Below are 20,371 nucleotides of genomic sequence, written 5' to 3'. Positions count from 1 at the left end.
TTCCTGAGCATGTGTGTGGTCCTGTGCACATGGCCTTCTAGATTCCCAGAAATATGTCTGAGCTTTTCAAAGCACCCTATGTGCATCTCACTTCCCAGCTTTTCTATTGAAGTTATTTTATTAGAATATTATTTGCCAAACTGTTATTGCCACAGCTGCAATGTTAAACAATTGCCACTGATTGTTTTTCTACAAATGTGTCTAGGGAAAAGGCTATTCACACTGACCTTACCTTCTAGGTAAGGTCAAACAAAGATGAGCCTAGCAGGTGGGGCTTTCCAGGAAACTAAATGACAGGTAAAATAGTGACCTTTTTTTGAGAATGGAGTTTGAAAGAGTTCTAACCCCGTTCTGACCTCTTCAGTTGCTTCTAGGCTGGTGGTTCCCAAGGCTACTACAACACAGCTAAAGAGAGAGAGATGGAAACAGGGCCAAAGCTCACTGTTTTTTTCCTGAGATCCAGCTGTTTTTCTTGAATAAATGCTTCCTGAATTATTGCAGCATGTGGTTAATCTCCAGAGTTCTAAAAAAGTTGATTTTGACAATTTTCTTTTTTTCTTTTTTTGCTTCGGTTCTCATTACTTTTATGGAGGAGAGAATTTTTGAAGCTCTTTACTCTGCCTTTCCCAATGACACCATTGAAATGTGACTTTTCCACTTGGCCCGTATAGAAACGGGTCTGGCCTGTAATTTACTTTAACCAACAGAATGTAGTAGAAGTGACACTGTATGACTTCCAGGCCAAGACCTTAACAGCCTAGTAGCTTTCATTTTTGCCCTCTTGAAATTCAGCTACCTGGTTAAAACAAAAACAAAAACAAAAAACAGCAAGAAAAACCACAAAACCCTGGGCTAGGCCACTGAATGACGAAAGAGAATAGGGAGAAAATGAGGTCCCAGTATTCCAGTGATCCCTGCCAAAGTCCCCCAAATGTGGATGAAGCCATCTTGGACTTCTACCTAGCCTAGTCACCAACTAAATGCAACTGCATGAATGAGTCCAGGGGAGAAAAGCACATTTTTTAATTTTATTTTTATGATTCCCTGCTTTCCTGTGTAGAGCAAATGATACTGGTTTTCTGTTTAAGGTTGTGATTATATATATTTACATATTTATTATATATTATATAATATATAAATTATATTTAATATTATATAACTATAAATTACATATAATATATAGTTATATGTAGTATATAACTATATAATAAATAAATTATATATTATATATATTATATATTATAAAAATATTATATTTATATAAATATTTATTTTTAAAACCTAACTCCAGATTTTTCCCTTAGGTGAGCTGATGAATTTTGTTGTTGTTGTTTAAACGAATTTGAGCTGGAGCTAAGCCTTCTCTAGTTTAGACAATGACTTCCCAACAACATGAGATCAGAGAGTCCTGAGAGATCAAAGGCTGGACAGAATCCCAGCACTTAAAGATTCTTGAAGAAGTGACTTTAATGGAACCAAAGACCACTTACGGGCCACCACACCATGTCTCCTCCAGCCAGGAAGTAACCTTTCACTGTGTTTCTTTTAGTCTTCACTGTGGACTACAAAAAAGAAGAGAGGAGGGTGAGGGAAGACATGAGCAATCAGAGGCATCTCAAAATGGCCAAGGCCAGGGATTGCAAACTGGGAAGTCCTAAAGGCCAGATCTGGATATATTTCTGGGAGATCAAATATATTTTGTTTCTCCCACAGTTTTGGAGAAAATTTTAATTTTGGTGTTTTTAGAGGAGACATAAACTCTTCAGGTCAACACAGCTCCTACCCCTTGTTGCTACAAACATTTATTTTATGATAACCTGGACATTTGAGTCTTAGGCTCATGGCTTGTCTATGATATTTTATAACTGATACCATTTATTGAGTGTTTACTATGTGCCAGACGCTGTGCCAAGCACTTTGTATGCATCACCTCATTTAATCCTTACCAACCCCTATGAGGTTGGTGTCATTAGGCCAGTCTGATAAAAGAAGAAACTGAGGCTCATGTCTCAGTCTGTTTTACACTGCTATAACAAAATACCCAAAATTTTAAACAACAGAAATTTGTTTCTTACAATTCTGGAGACTGGGAAGTCCAAGATCAAGGCACCGAGAGGTTTGGTGTCTGGTGAGGGCCTGTTTCTCATAGATAGTACCTCCTCTGTGTCTTCACATGCCAGAGGAACAGAAGGGCAAAAAGGGGTAAAACTAGTTCCCTTGAGCTTCTTTAATAAAGTCTCTAATCCCATTCGTGAGGGCTCAGTTCTTATGACTTAATCACCCTAGAAAGACCCCATCTGTTAATACCATCACATTGGTGATTAACTTTCTTTTTTTCTTTCCTTTTCTTTCTTTCTTTCTTTCTTTCTTTCTTTCTTTCTTTCTTTCTTTCTTTCTTTTTCTTTCTTTCTTTCTTTCTTTCTTTCTTTCTTTCTTTCTTTCTTTCTTTCTGCCTTTCTTCCTTCCTTCCATTCTTTCTTTCTTTCTGCCTTTCTTTCTTTTTTCTTTCTTTCTTTCTTCTTCCCCTCCTTTCCCTTCCCTTTTCCTTCCTTCCTCCCTTCCTTCCTCTCTCTTTCTCTTTTCTCTTCTTTCTTTGTTTCATTTTTTTCTTCTTTTTCTTTCTTTTTCCTTTCCCTTCCCTTCCCTTCTCTTGCCTTTCTTTCTTTCTCTCTTTGTCTCTTTCTCTCCCTTCCTTCCTTTCCTTCCTTCCTTCCTTCCTTCCTTCTTTTGACTGTCTCTCACTCTGTTACCCAGGTTGGAGTGTAGTGGCATGATCATGGCTCACTGTAACTTTGAACTCCTAGGCACAAGCAGTCCTCCTGGCTCAGCCTTCCAAATATCTGGGACTACAGGCATGTGCCACCATGCTCAACTAATTTTTGTGTTTTTTGTAGAGATGGTATCTCACTATGTTGCCAGGCTGGTCTTGAACTCAGTTCAAGCGATCTGCTCACTTCGGCCTCCCAAAGTGCTGGGATTACAGGTGTGAGCCACTGCGCCTGACCTTTTATCTCAAAGTTGTTAATATCCTTAATACAAAAAGAGCTCCTGGAAATTGACAAGAAAAAGAAGAAGAACCTAATAGGAATAAGGCAAACGATATGAAGCCATAGTTCACATAAAGAAAATATATGGTGTTTAAACATATGTTATGGGGCCCAGCCTCATTAATCTCTCATTTATCTCTCATATAAGATAAATGCATATTAACAATACTTTGAGATATTATTTTTCCTAGCCTGACAAAAATGAGTTTGGCAATACACTGTTGGTGAGAATGCGACAAAATAGACTTCCTCATCATTTCTGATGTGTACACCTAAGGAGTGCAATTTGACACAAACTAGTATAATACCAATGCGTATATTCTTTAACCTGGCAATTTTGCTGCAGGGAATTTGTCTTATAGCTACACTCCCAAATAGTGTACAGAGTTTATTTATTTACTTATTTTGTTTGTTTTTGAGACAGATTTTCACTCTTGTTGCCCAAGCTGGAGTGCAATGGCGTGATCTGGGTTCACCACAACCTCCGCCTCCCAGGTTCAAGTGATTCTCCTGCCTTAGCCTCCTGAGTAGCTGGAACACAGGCACCCACCACGATGCCCAGTTAATTTTTGCATTTTTCATAGAGATGGGGTTTCACCATGTCGGCCAGGCTGGTCTCAAATTCCTGGCCTCAAGTGATACGCCCGCCTTGGCCTCCCAAAGTGCTGGGATTACAGGCATGAGCCAGCGTGCCCGGCCAGGGTTTGTTTATTATAGTATAGTTTATTATAGTAAGAGATTGGAAACAATCCAAATGACCCTCAGCCTGAGACTAGTTAAATAAATTACAGCACAATCATCTAAGGAAATATTGTGCAACTTTTAAGAAGATAAGGAATGTCTATGTGCTAATGTGAAAACATATCTAAAAGATACTGAGAAGTGAAAAATAACAAGTTAAAAAACAGTATAAGCAACCTTCTGTTTAAGAAAGAGGGAAATATACATATTAAAATTTGCTTGGATTTGCATAAAGACACTTGAACAATATGCTAATGTACTAACAAACTAATAATACTGGTTACCTGTGGAGAGAAGGCTAATATTGAGACTTTTCTTCACTTCTCATAAGTGATTTTTATTTTTGAACCATGTGATTGTATTGCCTTTAAAATTTTTCTTTAGAGTAAAAAAAAAAAAGTTGGGCTGTTTGTAATCCCAGCACTTTGGGAGGCTGAGATGGAAGAACTGCTTGAGCCCAGGAATTTGAGACCATCCTGGGCAAGATACCGAGACCCCATTTCTACAAAAAAAAAAAATTAAAAATTAACTACCTGGCAGCTGAGGTAAGAAGATCACTTGAGCCCAAGAAGTTGAGGCCACAGTGAGCTATGATTGCCACCACTGTATTCTAGTACCCTGGGCAACAGAGGGAGATCCCATCTCAAAAAACAAAAAAACAAAAACAAAAACAAAACGAAAAACGAAAAACAAAAACAAAAACAAAACCATGAGCTTCAAAATAAGGGAGACAGGGATTCCAACCCCAGATCTCCTAACTTACTTACAGGATGAGGATCTTAAATTATTTGGGCCTCTGTTTCCTTATCTGTAAAATGGATATTGTAATAGCATCTTTCTCACAGGGCACTGTGAAAATTACATGAGAAACGTAAGTGAAAATGCTTAACACAGTGTCTGACAATAGTCCACACCTAATGCATGTTTAAAATTTTTCTGATTACTCTATAACCTTGTGTTAGTTTCTTCCTCTCACAGTCAGTATCTTAGCTCCAAAACGATGAGGTTAACTCCAGACCTCTAAATAGACATTTCCTTCTCTCTTCATCCCCCATCCCCCAGTGGCCTGGCTTACCCATAGTCCAACAGCCAGGACAAAGAGGAAGTACAGAACCAGCACCGCGATGTCCCCGGGCTCCAAGCCCTTCTGGGGAAATGCATCCAGGAGATCTGTCTGTGGAGGCTGAGGCCTGCTGGTGCCGCTCTCCATGGTCCTGAACGAGACCTCAGGATCCTGAGAAAGGGTAAATGCCAGTCAGATGCCAGATCCTAGCATCATTCTTATCACCCTTTCTGTAGCTACCTCCCTAGGCCATCCATGAAAGAGAACCCACATGGAGGGATGTGTGGTGGAGACAGATCTTCAGGGAAGACACATCCATCCATCCATCCACTCATTCATTCATTCAACACATATTCATAATGAAGTCACATCAAATCTGCAGTCAATTTTGTCACTCACTTGGCAAAATAGAAAGAAGCATAAACAATTGAAATAGTACAGGTGATTTCAGCATCCTCTTCCACTTAGCAAGCACGTGTCCCAGAGTGAGAGAAAAATGAGACTCCTGAGTCAGTCTCCACTTCTGTGGTACCTCACAGCTGGCTGAGAGTCAAGTCAATAATTTTGTCTGAGGCTCAGCCAGACACCACAATCTTGTTCCAATGCTATATATGCCCATGAAATTTAATATATTTAATAAACAACCACATTGCATCTACTATATCCTGGGCATCATTCTAAGTGTTTACTAACCTGCAAAGTGGGCACTATTATTATCATTCCCATTTTACAGATGGTGAAGTTGAGACACAGAGACACAGAAAAGTTAAGTAAGTGCCCAAGGTCAAAAAGCTGAGATTTGAACTCAACAATCTTGCTCCAGACTCCATGCTTTGAACCATGAATCTAAGTTGTTTTCTCAGTGCCCTGCAAATCCATGGGCAATTTAAGGGATTCTTGTGGTAGACAGAGAAATGGCCCCCAAAGATGCTTACCTCTAATCCCCAGAACCTGTGAATATGTTGTTACATATCAAAGGACAATTAAGTTTGCAGATAAAATTAAAATTAGTAGTCAAATCACTTAAAATAGGGAGATGCCTAGCTGCAGCTAACCTGAAAATAGGGAGATGCCTGGACTAACTGGGTGGGCCTCATGTAATCACAGAAAAGATAGAATCAGAAGAGATAGCCACAGAGATGACAGCAGGAGAAGGATTTCACTCAATGTTGGTAGATTTGAAGATGGGGTAATGGGGCTACAAGCCAAGGAGTGCAGGTGGCTTCTAGGAACTGGAAAAGGCAAATTAACAGATTCTTCCTTAGACCATTCAGAAGGAATTCAGTCCTGCTGACACCTTGATTTTAGCCCAGTAAGACCCATTTAGAACTTCTGACTTCTATAACTGTAAGATCATAAATTTATGTTGTTTTAGCCACTAAGTTCATGGTAATTTGTTAAAGCAGCAGTCAGAAACTAATAAAATTTCCAAGGGTGATTTTTGACCACGAGTGATTAGGGCATTGACTTATTCCTGTGTTAAGATGCACCTCCACTCTCTGTCAGCCTTTGGGTGTTCAGGAATGAAAATACTTGATCCCTGCCCTCTTGCGATGCATAACCCAGTGATGGGACAAAGCCACCCATGGACAGCACAACGTGATGTTTCATAGAGTGTAGGTTCATGGGGAGAGATGTTAAGAATTCAGGCTCAGAAGCTGTACAGCTTGGCTGGGCTCAGTGGCTCATGCCTGTAATACCAGCACTTTGGGAGGCCGAGGTGAGTGGATCACATGAGGCCAGGGGTTCAAGGCCAACCTGGGCAAAATGGTGGGACCTTGTCTCTATTAAAAATACAAAAATTAGCTGGGTGTGGTGGCGCATGCCTGTAGTCCTAGCTACTTGGGAGGCTGAGGCATGAGACTCGCTTGAATCTGGGAGGTGGAGGTTACAGTGAGCTGAGATTGCACCACTGCACTCCAGCCTGGGCAACAGAGCAAGACCTTGACTCCACCATTTACACTTGGCTAATTTTATTTTATTTTATTATTTTTATTTTCTTTTAGACGGAGTCTCGCTGTGTCTCCCATGCTGGAGTGCCGTGGCCTGATCTCTGCTCACTACAAGCTCCACCTCCTGGGTTCATGCCATTCTCCTGCCTCAGCCTCCCAAGTAGCTGGGACTACAGGTGCCTACCACCACTCTTGGCTAATTTTTTTTTTTTTTTTTGTATTTTTAGTAGAGACAGGGTTTCACTGTGTTAGCCAAGATGGTCTCGATCTCCTGACCTCGTGATCCACCCACCTCAGCCTCCCAAAGTGCTGGGATTACAGGTGTTAGCTACCGTGCCCGGCTTATTTTATTTTTTAAGAGACAAGATTTCCATGTGTTCACCAGGCTGGCCTTGAATTCTAGCCCCAAGAAATCCTCCCCACCTTGGCCTCCTAATGTGCTGGGATTACCATGCCCAGCCAAGGTACATTTTTAAGGAAGAAAAGACTCCAACACTTTGCATTTTATGTAATCTGAAGGTAGGTTGTGGACTTAGATAGCGATAAATGGGATTTTTGCCCACATGAATGTCTGGCGGGTCCTCTGATAATCTTTGTTGTGGGGGCAAGTTCTGTACATTTCTGGAAGTCTAGACTCTCTGGCTTCCATCCACTGAATGCCAGTATTCCCACTCTTGAATTATTGTGACAACCAAAAATGCTCTCATAAATTTTGAAACATCTCTGAAGGGCAGCAACACCTCCAGTGCACACATGTGCTCTGGGTTTGAGGATGTCAGTGAAGAATTTCTAATAAGAAAGTGGTATGATCAGACGGGGGCAGCCTCGATGAGAAGGAGGAAGGTAGGCAGGGAGGTTATTCTGGAGGTAGTGACTCAGGCTTGAGACCATACATGGGCAGGGGTTAGTCCATTCCTTCTGTTATAATCAAATACCTTAGACTGTGTAATTTGTAAACAACATAAATGTATTGCTCACAGTTCTGGAGAAAGTCCAAGATTGAGCTGTCAGCAGATTCAGTGTCTGGAGAGGGCCCGTTCCTCATAAATGGTACTTTCTTACTATATCCTCACATGGTACATGGATGGGTCAGCTTGGCTCTCTTAAGCCTTTTTTATTTTATTTATATATTTTGAGACAAGGTCTCACTTTGGTGTCCAGACCGGAGTGCAGTGGCACAATCACTTTTTCTCTTTTTTTAAAGAGACAAGAGTTTCACTCTGTTACTCAGGCTGGAGTACAGTGGCATGATCACAGCTCACTGCAACTTCAACCTCCTAGGGTCAAGAGATCCTCCTGCCTCAGCCACCCAATTAGCTGGCACTATAGATGCACCACCATGCCTGGCTAATTTTTTTTTTTTTTTTTTTTTTTATAGAGATGAAGTCTCACTATGTTGCTCAGGCTGGTCTCAAATTCCTGGGCTTAAGCAATTCCCCTAACTCGGTCTCTTAAAGTGTTGGGATTATAGGCATGAGCCACCACACCTGGCCTAAAGTGTCTTTTATAAAGGTGCTAATCTAATCTGTGGGGGCAGAGTCCTCATAACCCTAACCCTCTCAAAGGCCCTGCCTCTTAATACTATTGCACTGGGGATTCAGGTTTCAATGTAAGAATTTGGGGACAGAGGGACACGCACATTCAGACCATAGCAGAGGGAGTAGATTAGAGAAATAATTTGGAGACCAGGTGTGGTGGCTCAAGCCTATAATCCCACCACTTTGGGAGGCTGAGGCAGGAGGATCACTTGAGCCCAGGAGGTTGGCTACAGTGAGTTATGATTGCCCCACTGCACTTTAGCCTGGGAGGCAGAGCAAGACCTTGCCACAAACACACACACACACACACACACACACACACACACACACACACACACACAAAAGACTAACCTAACCTAACCTTTCTCTGTGCAAGAAAGTGAGAGGAAGGCCTAGAGGTGGAGACTCCCTTTCAGGGTAAGGGTGGAGGCCCTTAAGGGAGGTTCCAAGCAGAAAAAGCATTCTGGCAGCTTCAGGAGGGAGGGTTGCCTTGTGGGTTGTCTCAAGGGTGAAGCCCCATTAGGTAAGTAAGGTTCTCATCAGACTTTAGAGGGGAGGAGGCTGGGCGCAGTGGCTCATGCCTGAAATTCCAGCACTTTGGGAGGCCAAGGCAAGGAGGATCACCTGAGGTCGGGAGTTTGAAACACGCCTGGGTAACATGGTGAAATCCCATCTCTACTAAAAATGCAATTTTTTAGGTGGGTGTGGTGATGCGCAACTGTAATCCCAGCTACTCGGGAGGCTAAGGCAGGAGGATCTTGAATCTGGGAGGCGGAGGTTGCAGTGAGCTGTGATTGTGCCACTGCACTCCTGCCTGGGGGACAGAGTGAGTTTCTGTCTCAGGAAAAAACAAAACAAAACAAAACAAAAAAACAAACTTTACAGGGGGAGTGATGGCTCCAAGAGTTTAAGTTGTGTCCAAAGTCACATGGCTGACAAGGGACAAAGCTGGGACTCGAATCCAGTCTGATTTCAGAGCCTGCGTTTTCAAACACTTCAACGTGCTTCTTCCAAAACAGGATTTGGGGAAAGATGGGAGCAGGAAAGCGCAGGAAGCAGGTTTAGGTGGAGGTTGATGCTGAATTGGGGAGTGGGGCAGAGGGAGGAGGGAGGAGGGGCGGTGGCTGCCTGGTGAGCCAGCCCTCCCCGTCCCTGCCCGCCCCTTCCAGACCTCTGCCTGCCAGGCACCGAGAGAGCGGTGGGAGCAGCTCCAGCAGATAAACAAGTTATTCATCACCGCCGTGGGGCCCCGCAGCCGGCGAAGCTGGCACCAATTCCAAGCCCTTCCTGAGTCTCCGGGAGGTGGGGCCCAGCCAGGGGCCGCGAGGGACGTGGCTCCATCTTCACGGTGGAGACAGGAACAGCAACCAAAGATGCTGTGCAGCCTCGGCCACAGGCTCCCAGGAGGAGCCCTCCATGCACTCCACCCTCTGCAAATCCACGCAGTAGGTGTACTGAGAACCGGCCCTAACACTTGGTGAGCACGATTTCTATTTGAGTGGCAGGCACAGAGCACAGCCCTTTGAGGAAAACGAGATTTCACCTCCATTTCACAGGTGGGAATCGGAGGCACGAGAGGGGAAAGTGAGTCCAACTCAGGCACGGCTGTGCCACTTGCTTCTAGGCCACAGTCAGTGCCACCGGTGGGATTCCAACCCAGGTTTACAGGTGGCCATTCCTGGCTGGTCTGTCTTTCTTTCCCCCCACCCTTCTCTCCTTCCTTCTCTCTTTCCCTCCTTCTGGCTCTATTTCTTTCCCACAAGCATTATTAAGCACCATGCCAGGCCCTGAGGACTCAGCAGAACATTTATTAGTCACCAGCTGTGTGCCAGGCTCCATGCCAGGCCCTGTAACTCAGTGGAACATTTATTAGTCACCAGCCATGTGCCAAGCTATGTGTTAGGTCTTGTGACTCAGTGAAGCAAATGTTATTAGGCATCAACTATGTACCAGGCTCTGTATGAGGCCCTGGGGACTCAGTGAAACAAACATTTATTAGGCATCATCTGGGTGCTAAGCTCTGTGCTAGGCCCTGGGGACTGAGTGCAACAAACATTATGAGGCACCAACTGTGTACCAGGCTCTGTGCTAGACCCCTGGGGACTCAGTAGAACATTTATTAGGCACTGGCTGTGTGCCATGCTCTGTGCTAGCCCCTGGGGACTCAGTAGAACAAACATTTATTAGGTGCCAGCTGTGTGCCATGCTCTGTGCTAGGCCCTGGGGACTCAGTGAAACAAATGTTTATTAAGCACCAGCTGTGTGCTAAGCTCTGTGTTCAGTATGAAGGACAAAGCAATGAGAAGCGTAGACTTGGCCCCGTCCTCTGGGTTTTCATCTCAGTCTCCTGCGCCCTGTGTGTACCTGGGTCCACTCGGTGAAACGACCCTGGGCACCCTTTGTCCCTTGCACAGTGATGCTTGGCTCCCAGGCTGCCTCAGGAAGGTCTGGTTGGGGGTGGCTCCTTCTTAACCTCTTGTGAAGAACCCTTCCTGTGCCCGCGGGGAGGATCCACCAGCTTGTGTTATAACAAAGGCTTTGTTGGCAAGGAGAACAGCCTACCCTTGAGGTCGCCTGTTGGCCAAAGCACAAAAGGAAGCTCAGTGGAGCAGGGACTTCTCTCATCCCTTCCTTTCAGCCACTGACATAATTTGCTATGGTAGATGTGAAAATTTTCCATACCCCAGGAGATGTGAGAATTTTCCACGCCCCAAGAGATGTGAAAAATTTCCACATCCCAGTGCAAGGAAAAGATCAAAAAACAGGTTCTCAGGTCACAGGTGTGGGAAGGTGAGCTGTGATTGTATTCACCACATTTCATGCCTTAGGCTGGCTTCTGGATGTGCATGATTCTTTATAACTTCTGTGTGTCTGAAACATTTCATGATGAAAGAAAAGGAGGGAAATAAACAGAACACAGTTTATAGTATGAAGCCATCTGCGTATATTAGCAGCACTCAAAGACACAAAATAGTACTATTTTGCCACAGTGCAGGCATATTTCCAGATGAATATCAAACACATTAGAGGGGGTGGCAGGAATGGGGGGAGAAACAGAGAGAGTAGGGGAGAGAAAGAAAGAGAGAGAGAGAGAGAAGCAAGAGAAGTTCCCTGCCCTGAACAAAAATAACAATTACACTAATTACAAATTTTAATTATGAGCAACAGACTCTCCAGGAAATAGATATGTCGTGATAAAGCGTAAAGTGTAAATACTTTAGAACTGCACTGCCCTGGCTCAGATCCCAACTCTGCCTCCTATGAGCTCCGTGATCGTGGGCAAATCACCTCTCTGAGGCTCAATTTGCCATCTACAAAATGAGGTTAATAATTAGACATACGTCACAGGTTTGTTAAAAGCAGTAGGCATGTTCATTATATGTGTAATGTGATTAAATACAGAGTACTTGTTCTGTTCCCCATCCATTTTATAAAACCATTTTTTAAAAAGAGAGCATGACTTGGGAGGCTGAGGCAGGAGGATTGCTTGAGCCCAGGAGTTTTTTGTTTTGTTTTGTTTTGTTTTCTTGAGATGGAGTCTCACTCTGTCCTCCAGACTGTAGTGCAGTGGTGCAATCTTGGCTCACTGCAACCTCTGCCTCCTGGCTTCAAACGATTCTCCTGCTTCCAAGAGATTTGTCTGCCTTAGCCGCCGGGCTAGCTGGGATTACAGGCGTCTGCAACCACACCCAGCTAATTTATTTATTTATTTATTTATTTTTATTTTTTTATATTTTTAGTAGACATGGGGTTTCACCATGTTGGCCAGGCTGATCTCGAACTCCTGACCTCAGGTGATCTGCCTGCCTTGGCCTCCCAAAGTGCTGGGATTACAGGCATGAGCCACTGCCCTGGGCCCAAGCCCAGGAGTTTGAGACTGCATTGAGCTATCATTGTGCCACTGCATTCCAGCCTGGGTGACAGAGTGAGACCCTATCTCTAAAAACAATAAAAATAAAAATAAAAATAAAAAGAGCAGGAACTAGGCCGGGTGCAGTGGCTCACGCCTGTAATCCCAGCACTTTGGGAGGCTGAGGCAGGTGAATTGCTTGAGGTCCAGAGTTTGAGACCAGCCTGGCCAACATGGTGAAACCCTGTCTCCACTAAAAATACAAAAATTAGCTGGGCATGGTGGTGTACACCTGTAATCCCAGCTACTTGGGAGGCTGAGGCAGAAGTATCGCTTGAACCTGGGAGGTGGAGGTTGCAGTGAGCTGAAATTGTACCACTGCACTCCAGCCCGAATGACAGTGCGAGACTCCATCTTAAAGAAAAAAAAAATGCATAAACTTTGTGGTCAGGCAAACCTTGGCCACTCATGTGCATCAATCACGTTTTCAAGTCACAGCCTCCCTACAGGCAGGACTCTGATTAACTCCATTGCACAGGTGAGGAAAACAAAGCTGAGGCCAGGTCTAAGGCCACACTGCTAGTAATGACTGAACCAGGGCTCCAACCCAGGTTTAACTCTAGAGCTCCTAACTACCCCGAGACACATGGTCCTTGGTGGGGAAAATTCCAGATGTGATAAGGACTGGCACGGGTCGCACCTCCCAGACTGGAAGCCACTCGCACCCTTTCCTACCACTCCGGGGCTGCAGTGGCACTGACTGCCCGCAGCACTGCAGCAAGCTGTGCCCTGGCCTGGCCTGGATCTAGGGAGGCTGGTGGAGGCTGCCCTACAAGAGGGAGTCATTCCTGGAAGGCAGAGAGAGGCTGTCTGGGACTAGAACTGCCAGAAGAAGGAGCTAAATGACCACCCCTGGCCTCCTCCACCAGTTGATGCCATGGGGTTCATAGAAACAGAGAGGTCTCTAGAGAAAGGCCAAACAGACAGATCCTGGCTGGGCTCAATGGCTCATGCCTATAATCCCAGCATTTTCGGGGGGAAGATTGCTTGAGCTCAGAGTTCGAGAGCAGCCTGGGCAATGTAATGAGACTCTTTTTTTTCCTCTACAAAAAATTTTTAAAAATTAACTTGGCATGGTGCTGTGTGTCTGTGGGCCTGGCTATTTGGGAGGCTGAGGCAGGAGGATTGCTTACGCCCAAGAAGTTGAGGCTGTAGTGAGCTATGATTGCACCATTGCACTCCAGACCCTGTCTCAAATAATAATAATAATAACAATAATAAAATTAAAAATTTTAAAAAGACATCCCAGGATTTGAGGCTGAAGCAGAGGCCAGGATCACCCCTAGTCCGTTAGGGAGAGCCACAGCTTCAGGTATCTGGAAAGAAATTCTAGGCACGGCAGGGCAGGGCAGCATTCCCTGAATGGTCCACAGCAGGGTAACAGGGCATATGCCCAGTGAGTGCAGGGGACTTGGCACAGTGTTCTCCTCCACCTGCCTTTCAGAGATGACCTTGTCTCATATTCTAGAGAGAATAGACATCACAGAGCAGCTTCTGAGCCCAGACCTGTCCATCAAAATGCCAACGCGGTGTCTTTCATGGAGACTTTTTTTTTCCAAGGCAGTCTTTCTCTGTCATCCAGGCTGGAGTGCAGTGGTGTGATCTCTGCTCACTGGAACCTCCACCTCCTGGGTTCAAGTGATTCTCCTGCCTCAGCCTCCTGAATAGCTGGGATTACAGGTGTGTGTCGCCACACCCAGCTAAGTTTTGTGTTTTTTGTAGGGACGGGGTTTCACCATGTTGCCCAGGCTGGTCTCGAACTGCTGACCGCAGGTGATCCACCTGCCTCGGCCTCCCAAAGTGTTAGGATTACAGGTGTGAGCCACTGTGACCAGCTTCTCATGGATACTTAATAGACATCTGAAAGTTCACACGTGTGAGTTAGAGACGAAGTTCTCCAGCCCAAGCACGTGCTTCTCCCAGTCGTCCCCATCTCACTAAACGGCAGCTGCATCCACTCTGCCACTCCAGCCAGAAAGCTGAGTCATCCATAAGGCATTAATTCATTTGTTCACTTATCAAGTGGTCTGTGAGCGCCTCTATATGCCAGGCACTACATCTAAGCACCAAGAGTGCCTGGTATGCAAATGTCTCATCGAAGAATTCATAGCATCTCTTTCTCACCTCCCAGAATCTATTCACTCCCAATTCCATTCTCTCCTACTTCCAGAACATAACAAATCCATACATTTTCCCTCATATTTAGTGCTATCACCCTTGTCTGAGCCACCATCACTTCTGTCTAGGTTAGAAAAAGACCCTCCAGTCTTGCCTCCCCAATATCCATTCTTGCTTCCTTTTTATTGTATTATTTTATTTTGTTTTAATTTACTTAACTTCTAGAGACAGGGTCTTGTGATGGCAGTGCAATGGTGCCATCATAGCTCACTGTGGCCTCAAACTCTCGAACATCTATGCTTAACGAATCCTCCCACCTTAGTCCCTCAAGTAGTTGGGACCACAGGTGCATGCCACCATGCCTAGCTAATTTTTTTTTTTTTTTTTTTTGAGATAGGATCTCACTCTGTTGCCTGGGCTGAAGGGCAGTGACACAAACACAGCTCCTGCAGCCTCAACCCCATGGGCTCAAGTGATCCCTACACAGTGCTGGGATTACAGGCATGAGCCACCATGCCTGGCCTCCAGCTAACTTTTTATTTTGTCATTTTTTGTAGAGACGGGGTCTTGCTTGCTACATTGCCCAGGCTGGTCTCAAACTCCTGGCCTCAAGCAATCCTCCTGGCCGGGCGCGGTGGCTCACACCTGTAATCCCAGCACTTTGGGAGGCCGAGGTGGGTGGATCATGAGGTCAGGAGATCGAGACCATCTTGGCTAATGCACTGAAACCCCGTCTCTACTAAAAATACAAAAAATTGGCCGGGCGTGGTGGTGGGCGCCTGTAGTCCCAGCTACTTGGGAGGCTGAGGCAGGAGAATGGCGTGAACCTGGGAGGCGGAGCTTGAAGTGAGCCAAGATTGTACCACTGCACTCCAGCCGGGGTGACAGAGCGAGACTCAATCTCAGAAAAAAAAAAAGCAATCCTCCTAAATTGGCCTCCCAAAGCTGGGATTACAGGCATGAGTCACTGCACCCGGCCTTGCTTCCTTTTAATCTGCCCCTCACATGGAAGTCAGAGAAATCTTTAAATATGAGCCAGATCAGATCATTGTCCTGCTCAAAACATCTCCATGCTTCTGAGGTGCTTTGTTGTGCTTCCAACCCCATCACATTCTAGCATTCATTTTATTCCTAGAACACGACTTCTGGCCTCAGGGTCTCTGCCATTCTGTTCCCTCTGCCTGGGATGCTCTTCCCTGCACTCTTTGCTGGACAAGGTCCTACCCATCCTTTAGATGTCGGCTTGCTGTGTGTGCCCAAAGGAGCCCCCTCTTGGCCTCAATATAAATTGGGTCCCCAAGCTTTTTGCTTTCATGGCAAACACAACTTCTCATCACAGTCTAATCAAGTCTAACATCTGATGTGTGTGATCCTCTCATTACCCCTTGTCTGCACTACATAGCAAGCCCCATAAAGAAGGGTCCATGCCTCTGTCACTCTCATTTTGTCCCCCAAACAGGCATGCAATCAATGTTGGTACAACAAACAAATGTGGGATTTTTAGAGCCTTTGTTATAGACCCTTTGCACGCTGTGACCTCCCAAAAAAGGGACGGTATTTTCCCAAGTCCTACCTGCAGGGTGCCCGATGGGCTAGGACACTTCTGTCAACCATTGCCCAGAATGATTCAGCAGAACACCATTTGAAAATCACTGATTGGTGGGGCAGTGGTTTGTTTGGTGGAGATGTTTTGATGCCTGTAATCCCAGCACTTTGCAAGGCTGAGGCGGGAGAATAGCTTGAGTTCAGGAGTTTGAGACCAACCAAGGCAACACAGGTAGACCCCATTTGTACAAAAAATAAAAATTAAAAAGTTAGCAGGGCATGGTGGTGTGCCTGTAGTCCCAGCTGCTTGGGAGGCTAAGGCAGAAAGATCGCTGGAGCCCAGGAGTGCAAGAATGCAGTGAGCTATGGTCGCAGTACTACATTTCAGCCTGGGCAACACAGCAAGACCTGTGAAAGAGAAGACAGAAGAGAAAAGAGAGAGAGAGAAAAGAGAGAAAGAGAGAGAGGGGAAGGAAGGAAGGAAAGAAGGAAGGAGAAAGAAAGGGAAAGAAAGGAAGAAAGAAAAAGAAAGAAAGAAAGAAAGAAAGAAAGAAAGAAAGAAAGAAAGAAAGAAAGAAAGAAAGAAAGAAAGAGGTGGGAGGGAGGGAAGGAAGGAAGGAGAAAGGGAAAGAAAGGAATAAAGAAAGAAATAAAAGAAAGAAGGAATGAAGGAAGAAAAGAAAGAAGAAAAAGAGAGTTGGGAGGGAGGGAAGGAAGGAAGGAGAAAGAAAGGGAAAGAAAGGAATAAAGAAAGAAATAAAAGAAAGAAGGAATGAAGGAAGAAAAGAAAGAAAGAAGAAAAAGAGAGTTGGGAGGGAGGGAAGGAAGGAAGGAGAAAGAAAGGGAAAGAAAGGAATAAAGAAAGAAATGAAAGAAGGAAAGAAAAAGAAAGAAGAAAAGAAGGAAGGAAGGAAGGAAGGAAGGAAGGGAGGGAGGGAGGGAATCATGTCTCAGCTTGGCCACCCACTATTTGTATTACCTTGAGCAAGTTATTTAATGACCCTTAGACTCTGTGTGTGAATTAGGGGTGGCTGTACCTACCTTACAGGGTTTCTGTGTCAGTTAGATGAGATCTAAATGTAAAGCTCTCTGCACGTGTCTTCACTGTACCAGTGAAGACTTGTATTTGCCTTGTAGTTAATAGCAGCTGCAGTTGTAGTAATACATTCCTCTAGCTTTTTTTTTGCTTATGTGGATATATTTATCTTCATTATCTCTGGGTAACACACCTGTGGGGTGGGTCAGCCTCAGGTTCATATCCCCATTTGACAGATAAGGAACCTGCCACTCGGTGAGGCAAAATGTTTGGCTCAATGTCCCTGACCTTGGTTAAGTGGAAGAGCTGGGACCCACGTACGGTGCTGCTGGCTGCCAGCTGCTGGCTTCACACCACCATGCCCACCTCACAAACACACTCCATTGTCCTGGTGCATGACAAGCTTTTTCTGCAGAGAGGGCTGAGCTTCCCCTGCCCCACAGGTGACAGCTGGAGTCCTTCTGCCAGCACCTGTCCCCAGACCATCTTCCCAGTTTGGAGAGTGGCTACCTGTTTGGGGGCAGGGGGTGTCTTACCTTATTTCAGATGCAGGGCTCACCTGCCCTGGCTGTCAGTGGCTTCTAAGGCACTAGAAGGTGGCGATGGCTGTAAGGAGGGAGACACCCAGGATCCTCTCCCTTTGCAGCCAAGAGCTTCCAGAGACAGCAGTGACCTTCCTCTTATATGCCTGCTGCTGAGAGCCTCCAAGCGGGTCAAACTCCAAACTCCAGCCTCAGCTGTGGCAGGGATTAAAGGAAGCGTGAATGATCTCCCCAGGGGCAGAAGAGAGACCGGGCCCAGCCCAGGACCCTTGAATTCTGAGCAGATGGGGAAGGTGACATTCCCCATGCTTTGCCCACACTGTCCTCCACCAGGGCCCTCACCTGGGGGGACCCATGGCATGGAGGGGTTGGGGAGATGCTGGAGCCCAAGGCACCATCCTGCTTCACTCACCCACTCTTCCACTGTCCCGCCTCCATGCTGGGGACAGGCAGGCTTGGGACGAGCTGGAGGAAGCGGGGGGAGGAAAAATGCTGGCGGGGGATGGAGGGGACAGAGGCAAAGTGCCAGGAGGGACGTCCAGTCACAGCCCTCACCGCAGTGGCAGCAACAGGAACAGCAACCACTGCTTGTGCCCCTTTCCATACACTCCCCAGACGGAGGCACGGCAAAGAATAGGTGTCTGCCTGAGGTCGGGAGTTCAAGACCAGCCTGACAAGCATGGAGAAACCCCGTCTCTACTAAAAATACAAAATTAGCCAGGTGTGGTGGTACATGCCTGTGATCTCAGCTACTCGGGAGGCTGAGACAGGAGAATCACTTGAACCTGGGAGGAGAGGTTGCGGTGAGCTGAGATTGCGCCATTGCACTCCAGCCTGGGCAATAAGAGTGAAACTCCGTCTCAAAACAAACGAACAAACAAAAAAACAAACAAAAAAAAAAAAAAAAAAAAAAAAGAGATAGAAGAAGGAGTGTCTGAGGTGCTGAAAAACTGTCAGGAGTGACCAAGCCATGACCAGGAGCCCACATCAGGCCCAGGACATCAGGAAAGCCAGCGGGGCACAGCGAAGGTTTCTGCTGGATGCTCAAAGCATCCAAAACTTTCTTTTCTTTTTTTTTTTTTTTTTTCTGAGACAGGATCTCACTCTGTCACCCAGGCTGGAGTGCAGTGGTGCGATCACAGCTTGCTGCAGGCTCAAACTCCTGGGCTCAAGTGATCCACCTCAGCCTCCCGAGTAGCTGGGACTACAGGTATGCACCACCACGCCCAGCTAATTTTTTCATTTTTTTTTTTTTTTGGTAGAGACAGAATCTTGCTATGTTGCCTAGGTTGGTTTCCAACTCCTGGGTTTAAGTGATCCTCCTACCTTGGCCTCCCAAAGTGCTGGGATTACAGGGGTCAACCACTGTGCCTGACCAAATACCAAAACATTTTTAAAATAGGTACTAGTATTTGCAAACCAAGAGGCTTGAAACATAATTCTAGAATGCTCACTTTTCTAGAACGACCTGAAGATCTGGCCTCTCCAGGCCCCCATGGCCACAGGACAGCTGGGGAGTTGTGGCCACCCCCTCGCACTCCTTCACTGGGCCTGCCAGGCTCTGGGGGTCCTTAGCTGAGGCCCCTGTCCTGGCACTGGGGAGCTAGAAATAATAGCAGTGGTGAACACGTGCCAGGCTCTGTTCTAAGTGCGTGACATGCCTTTACTCACTTGGGCTTTCTAACAACCCTTGAAGATGGGTCCTGTTATCTCTGTCTTACTGATGAGCAAACAGAGGTAGAGGAGGTGAGTCACTGGCCCAAGGTCACCCCGCTTGTAAGTGACACAGCAGGATTTCAGCCCAGGCCACTTGGCTCTAGAGTCCTACAGGAGCAGTGGAGAGTGGCTTGGCCGGATAAAGGGTGGCCTGGGTGAGCAAACACTGGGTGACTGACCAACACCAGTATGAATGGGGCCTTTGGGGGAGGGACCTCCCCTGGGGGACAGATTTACAGAAAGAACAGCTGGGATTGGAGAACAGGGCCAGACAGAAGGCCACAGATCTGCGATCTGCAGCAGGGGCCACAGCACCAGGAAGGGCAGTGGGGTGCCACTGAGGGTGCGCTGCTTCGCCAACCTGGGGTCCAGTCCTGACTTCTCGGGAATGTCTGGGGAACTTTAGCCATGTGCAGCGTGTCCACAGAAGAGGCGTGGCAGTGAGTGAAGCTGGGCAGGTGGAGCTGTGGCTGACCCGAGAGCATGTGTTCTAGCTGAAGTGGGCAGCCACAACCCAGCTCCACCTGGGGGAAGACAGGCCCAATGGGGTCAGAACTTCTGATTGTTCTAGAGAAGTTCTGCCAAGTTTCATGATTATGCATCCATGAGGGCCAAATGTGGCCCGCTCAACCCTTGGCTTGTCACCTCTGATGGTTTCTCTGATTGTCAGGTTTTTCAGTTTTTATCCTCAGTGCTATAAAGAATAGGAGAGGTGGAGTGCAGGGGCTCATGCTATCATCTCAGTGCTTTGGAAGCTGAGGCAGGAGGATCTCTTGAGGCCAGGAGTTAGAGACTAGTCTGGGCAACATAGTGAGACCCCCATCTCTATACAAAATAGGAAGAATTAGATGGACATGGTAGTGTGCACCTGTAGTCCCAGCTACTCAGGAGACTGAGGCGGGAGAATCATTTGAACCCAGGAGTTCAAGGCTGCAGTGAGCCATGATAGTGCCACTACACTCCAGGCAACAGAATGAGATCTCAACTAAAAAAAAAAAAAAAAAAAAGAACTATATAACCACTTTAGAGAACTATTTGGACATTTCTTATAAAGTTATCATACACATTACTGGGGACAGTGGCTCATGCCTGTAATCCCAGCACTTTGGGAGGCCAAAGTGGACGGATCACAAGGTCAGGAGTTCGATATCAGCCCGGCTAAT

The 20,371-nt window shown here is 46.0% G+C and overlaps 1 protein-coding gene across 13 annotated transcripts in view; it reads right to left on the bottom strand.

Annotated features, from left to right (window-relative positions):
• Nucleotides 1-20,371, bottom strand: part of LOC105485038 (solute carrier family 5 member 11) — a 78,110-nt gene that overhangs the window by 55,345 nt on the left and 2,394 nt on the right. Inside the window, exons 1-5 of one of the 13 annotated variants that reach the window (XM_071084274.1) lie at nucleotides 17,905-18,083; nucleotides 17,487-17,687; nucleotides 4,864-5,022; nucleotides 2,076-2,167; nucleotides 1,491-1,562 (exon numbers count right to left, since the gene is read on the bottom strand). In XM_071084274.1, coding sequence (XP_070940375.1) covers nucleotides 1,491-1,562; nucleotides 2,076-2,167; nucleotides 4,864-4,867 — 168 coding nt within the window. In that variant the 5' untranslated portion in view covers nucleotides 4,868-5,022; nucleotides 17,487-17,687; nucleotides 17,905-18,083. Of the gene's footprint in view, nucleotides 1-1,490; nucleotides 1,563-2,075; nucleotides 2,168-4,555; nucleotides 4,617-4,863; nucleotides 5,023-10,705; nucleotides 10,916-11,023; nucleotides 16,369-16,955; nucleotides 17,457-17,486; nucleotides 17,688-17,834; nucleotides 18,087-20,371 lie in introns of those variants that run through there. The other 12 variants (XM_071084269.1, XM_071084272.1, XM_071084270.1 and 9 more) reach the window with 12 other exon arrangements.

Source organism: Macaca nemestrina, chromosome 18 (assembly GCF_043159975.1).
Source record: "Macaca nemestrina isolate mMacNem1 chromosome 18, mMacNem.hap1, whole genome shotgun sequence".
Lineage (NCBI taxonomy): Eukaryota > Metazoa > Chordata > Mammalia > Primates > Cercopithecidae > Macaca > Macaca nemestrina.
This window is presented reverse-complemented; position numbering and strand designations above follow the sequence as displayed.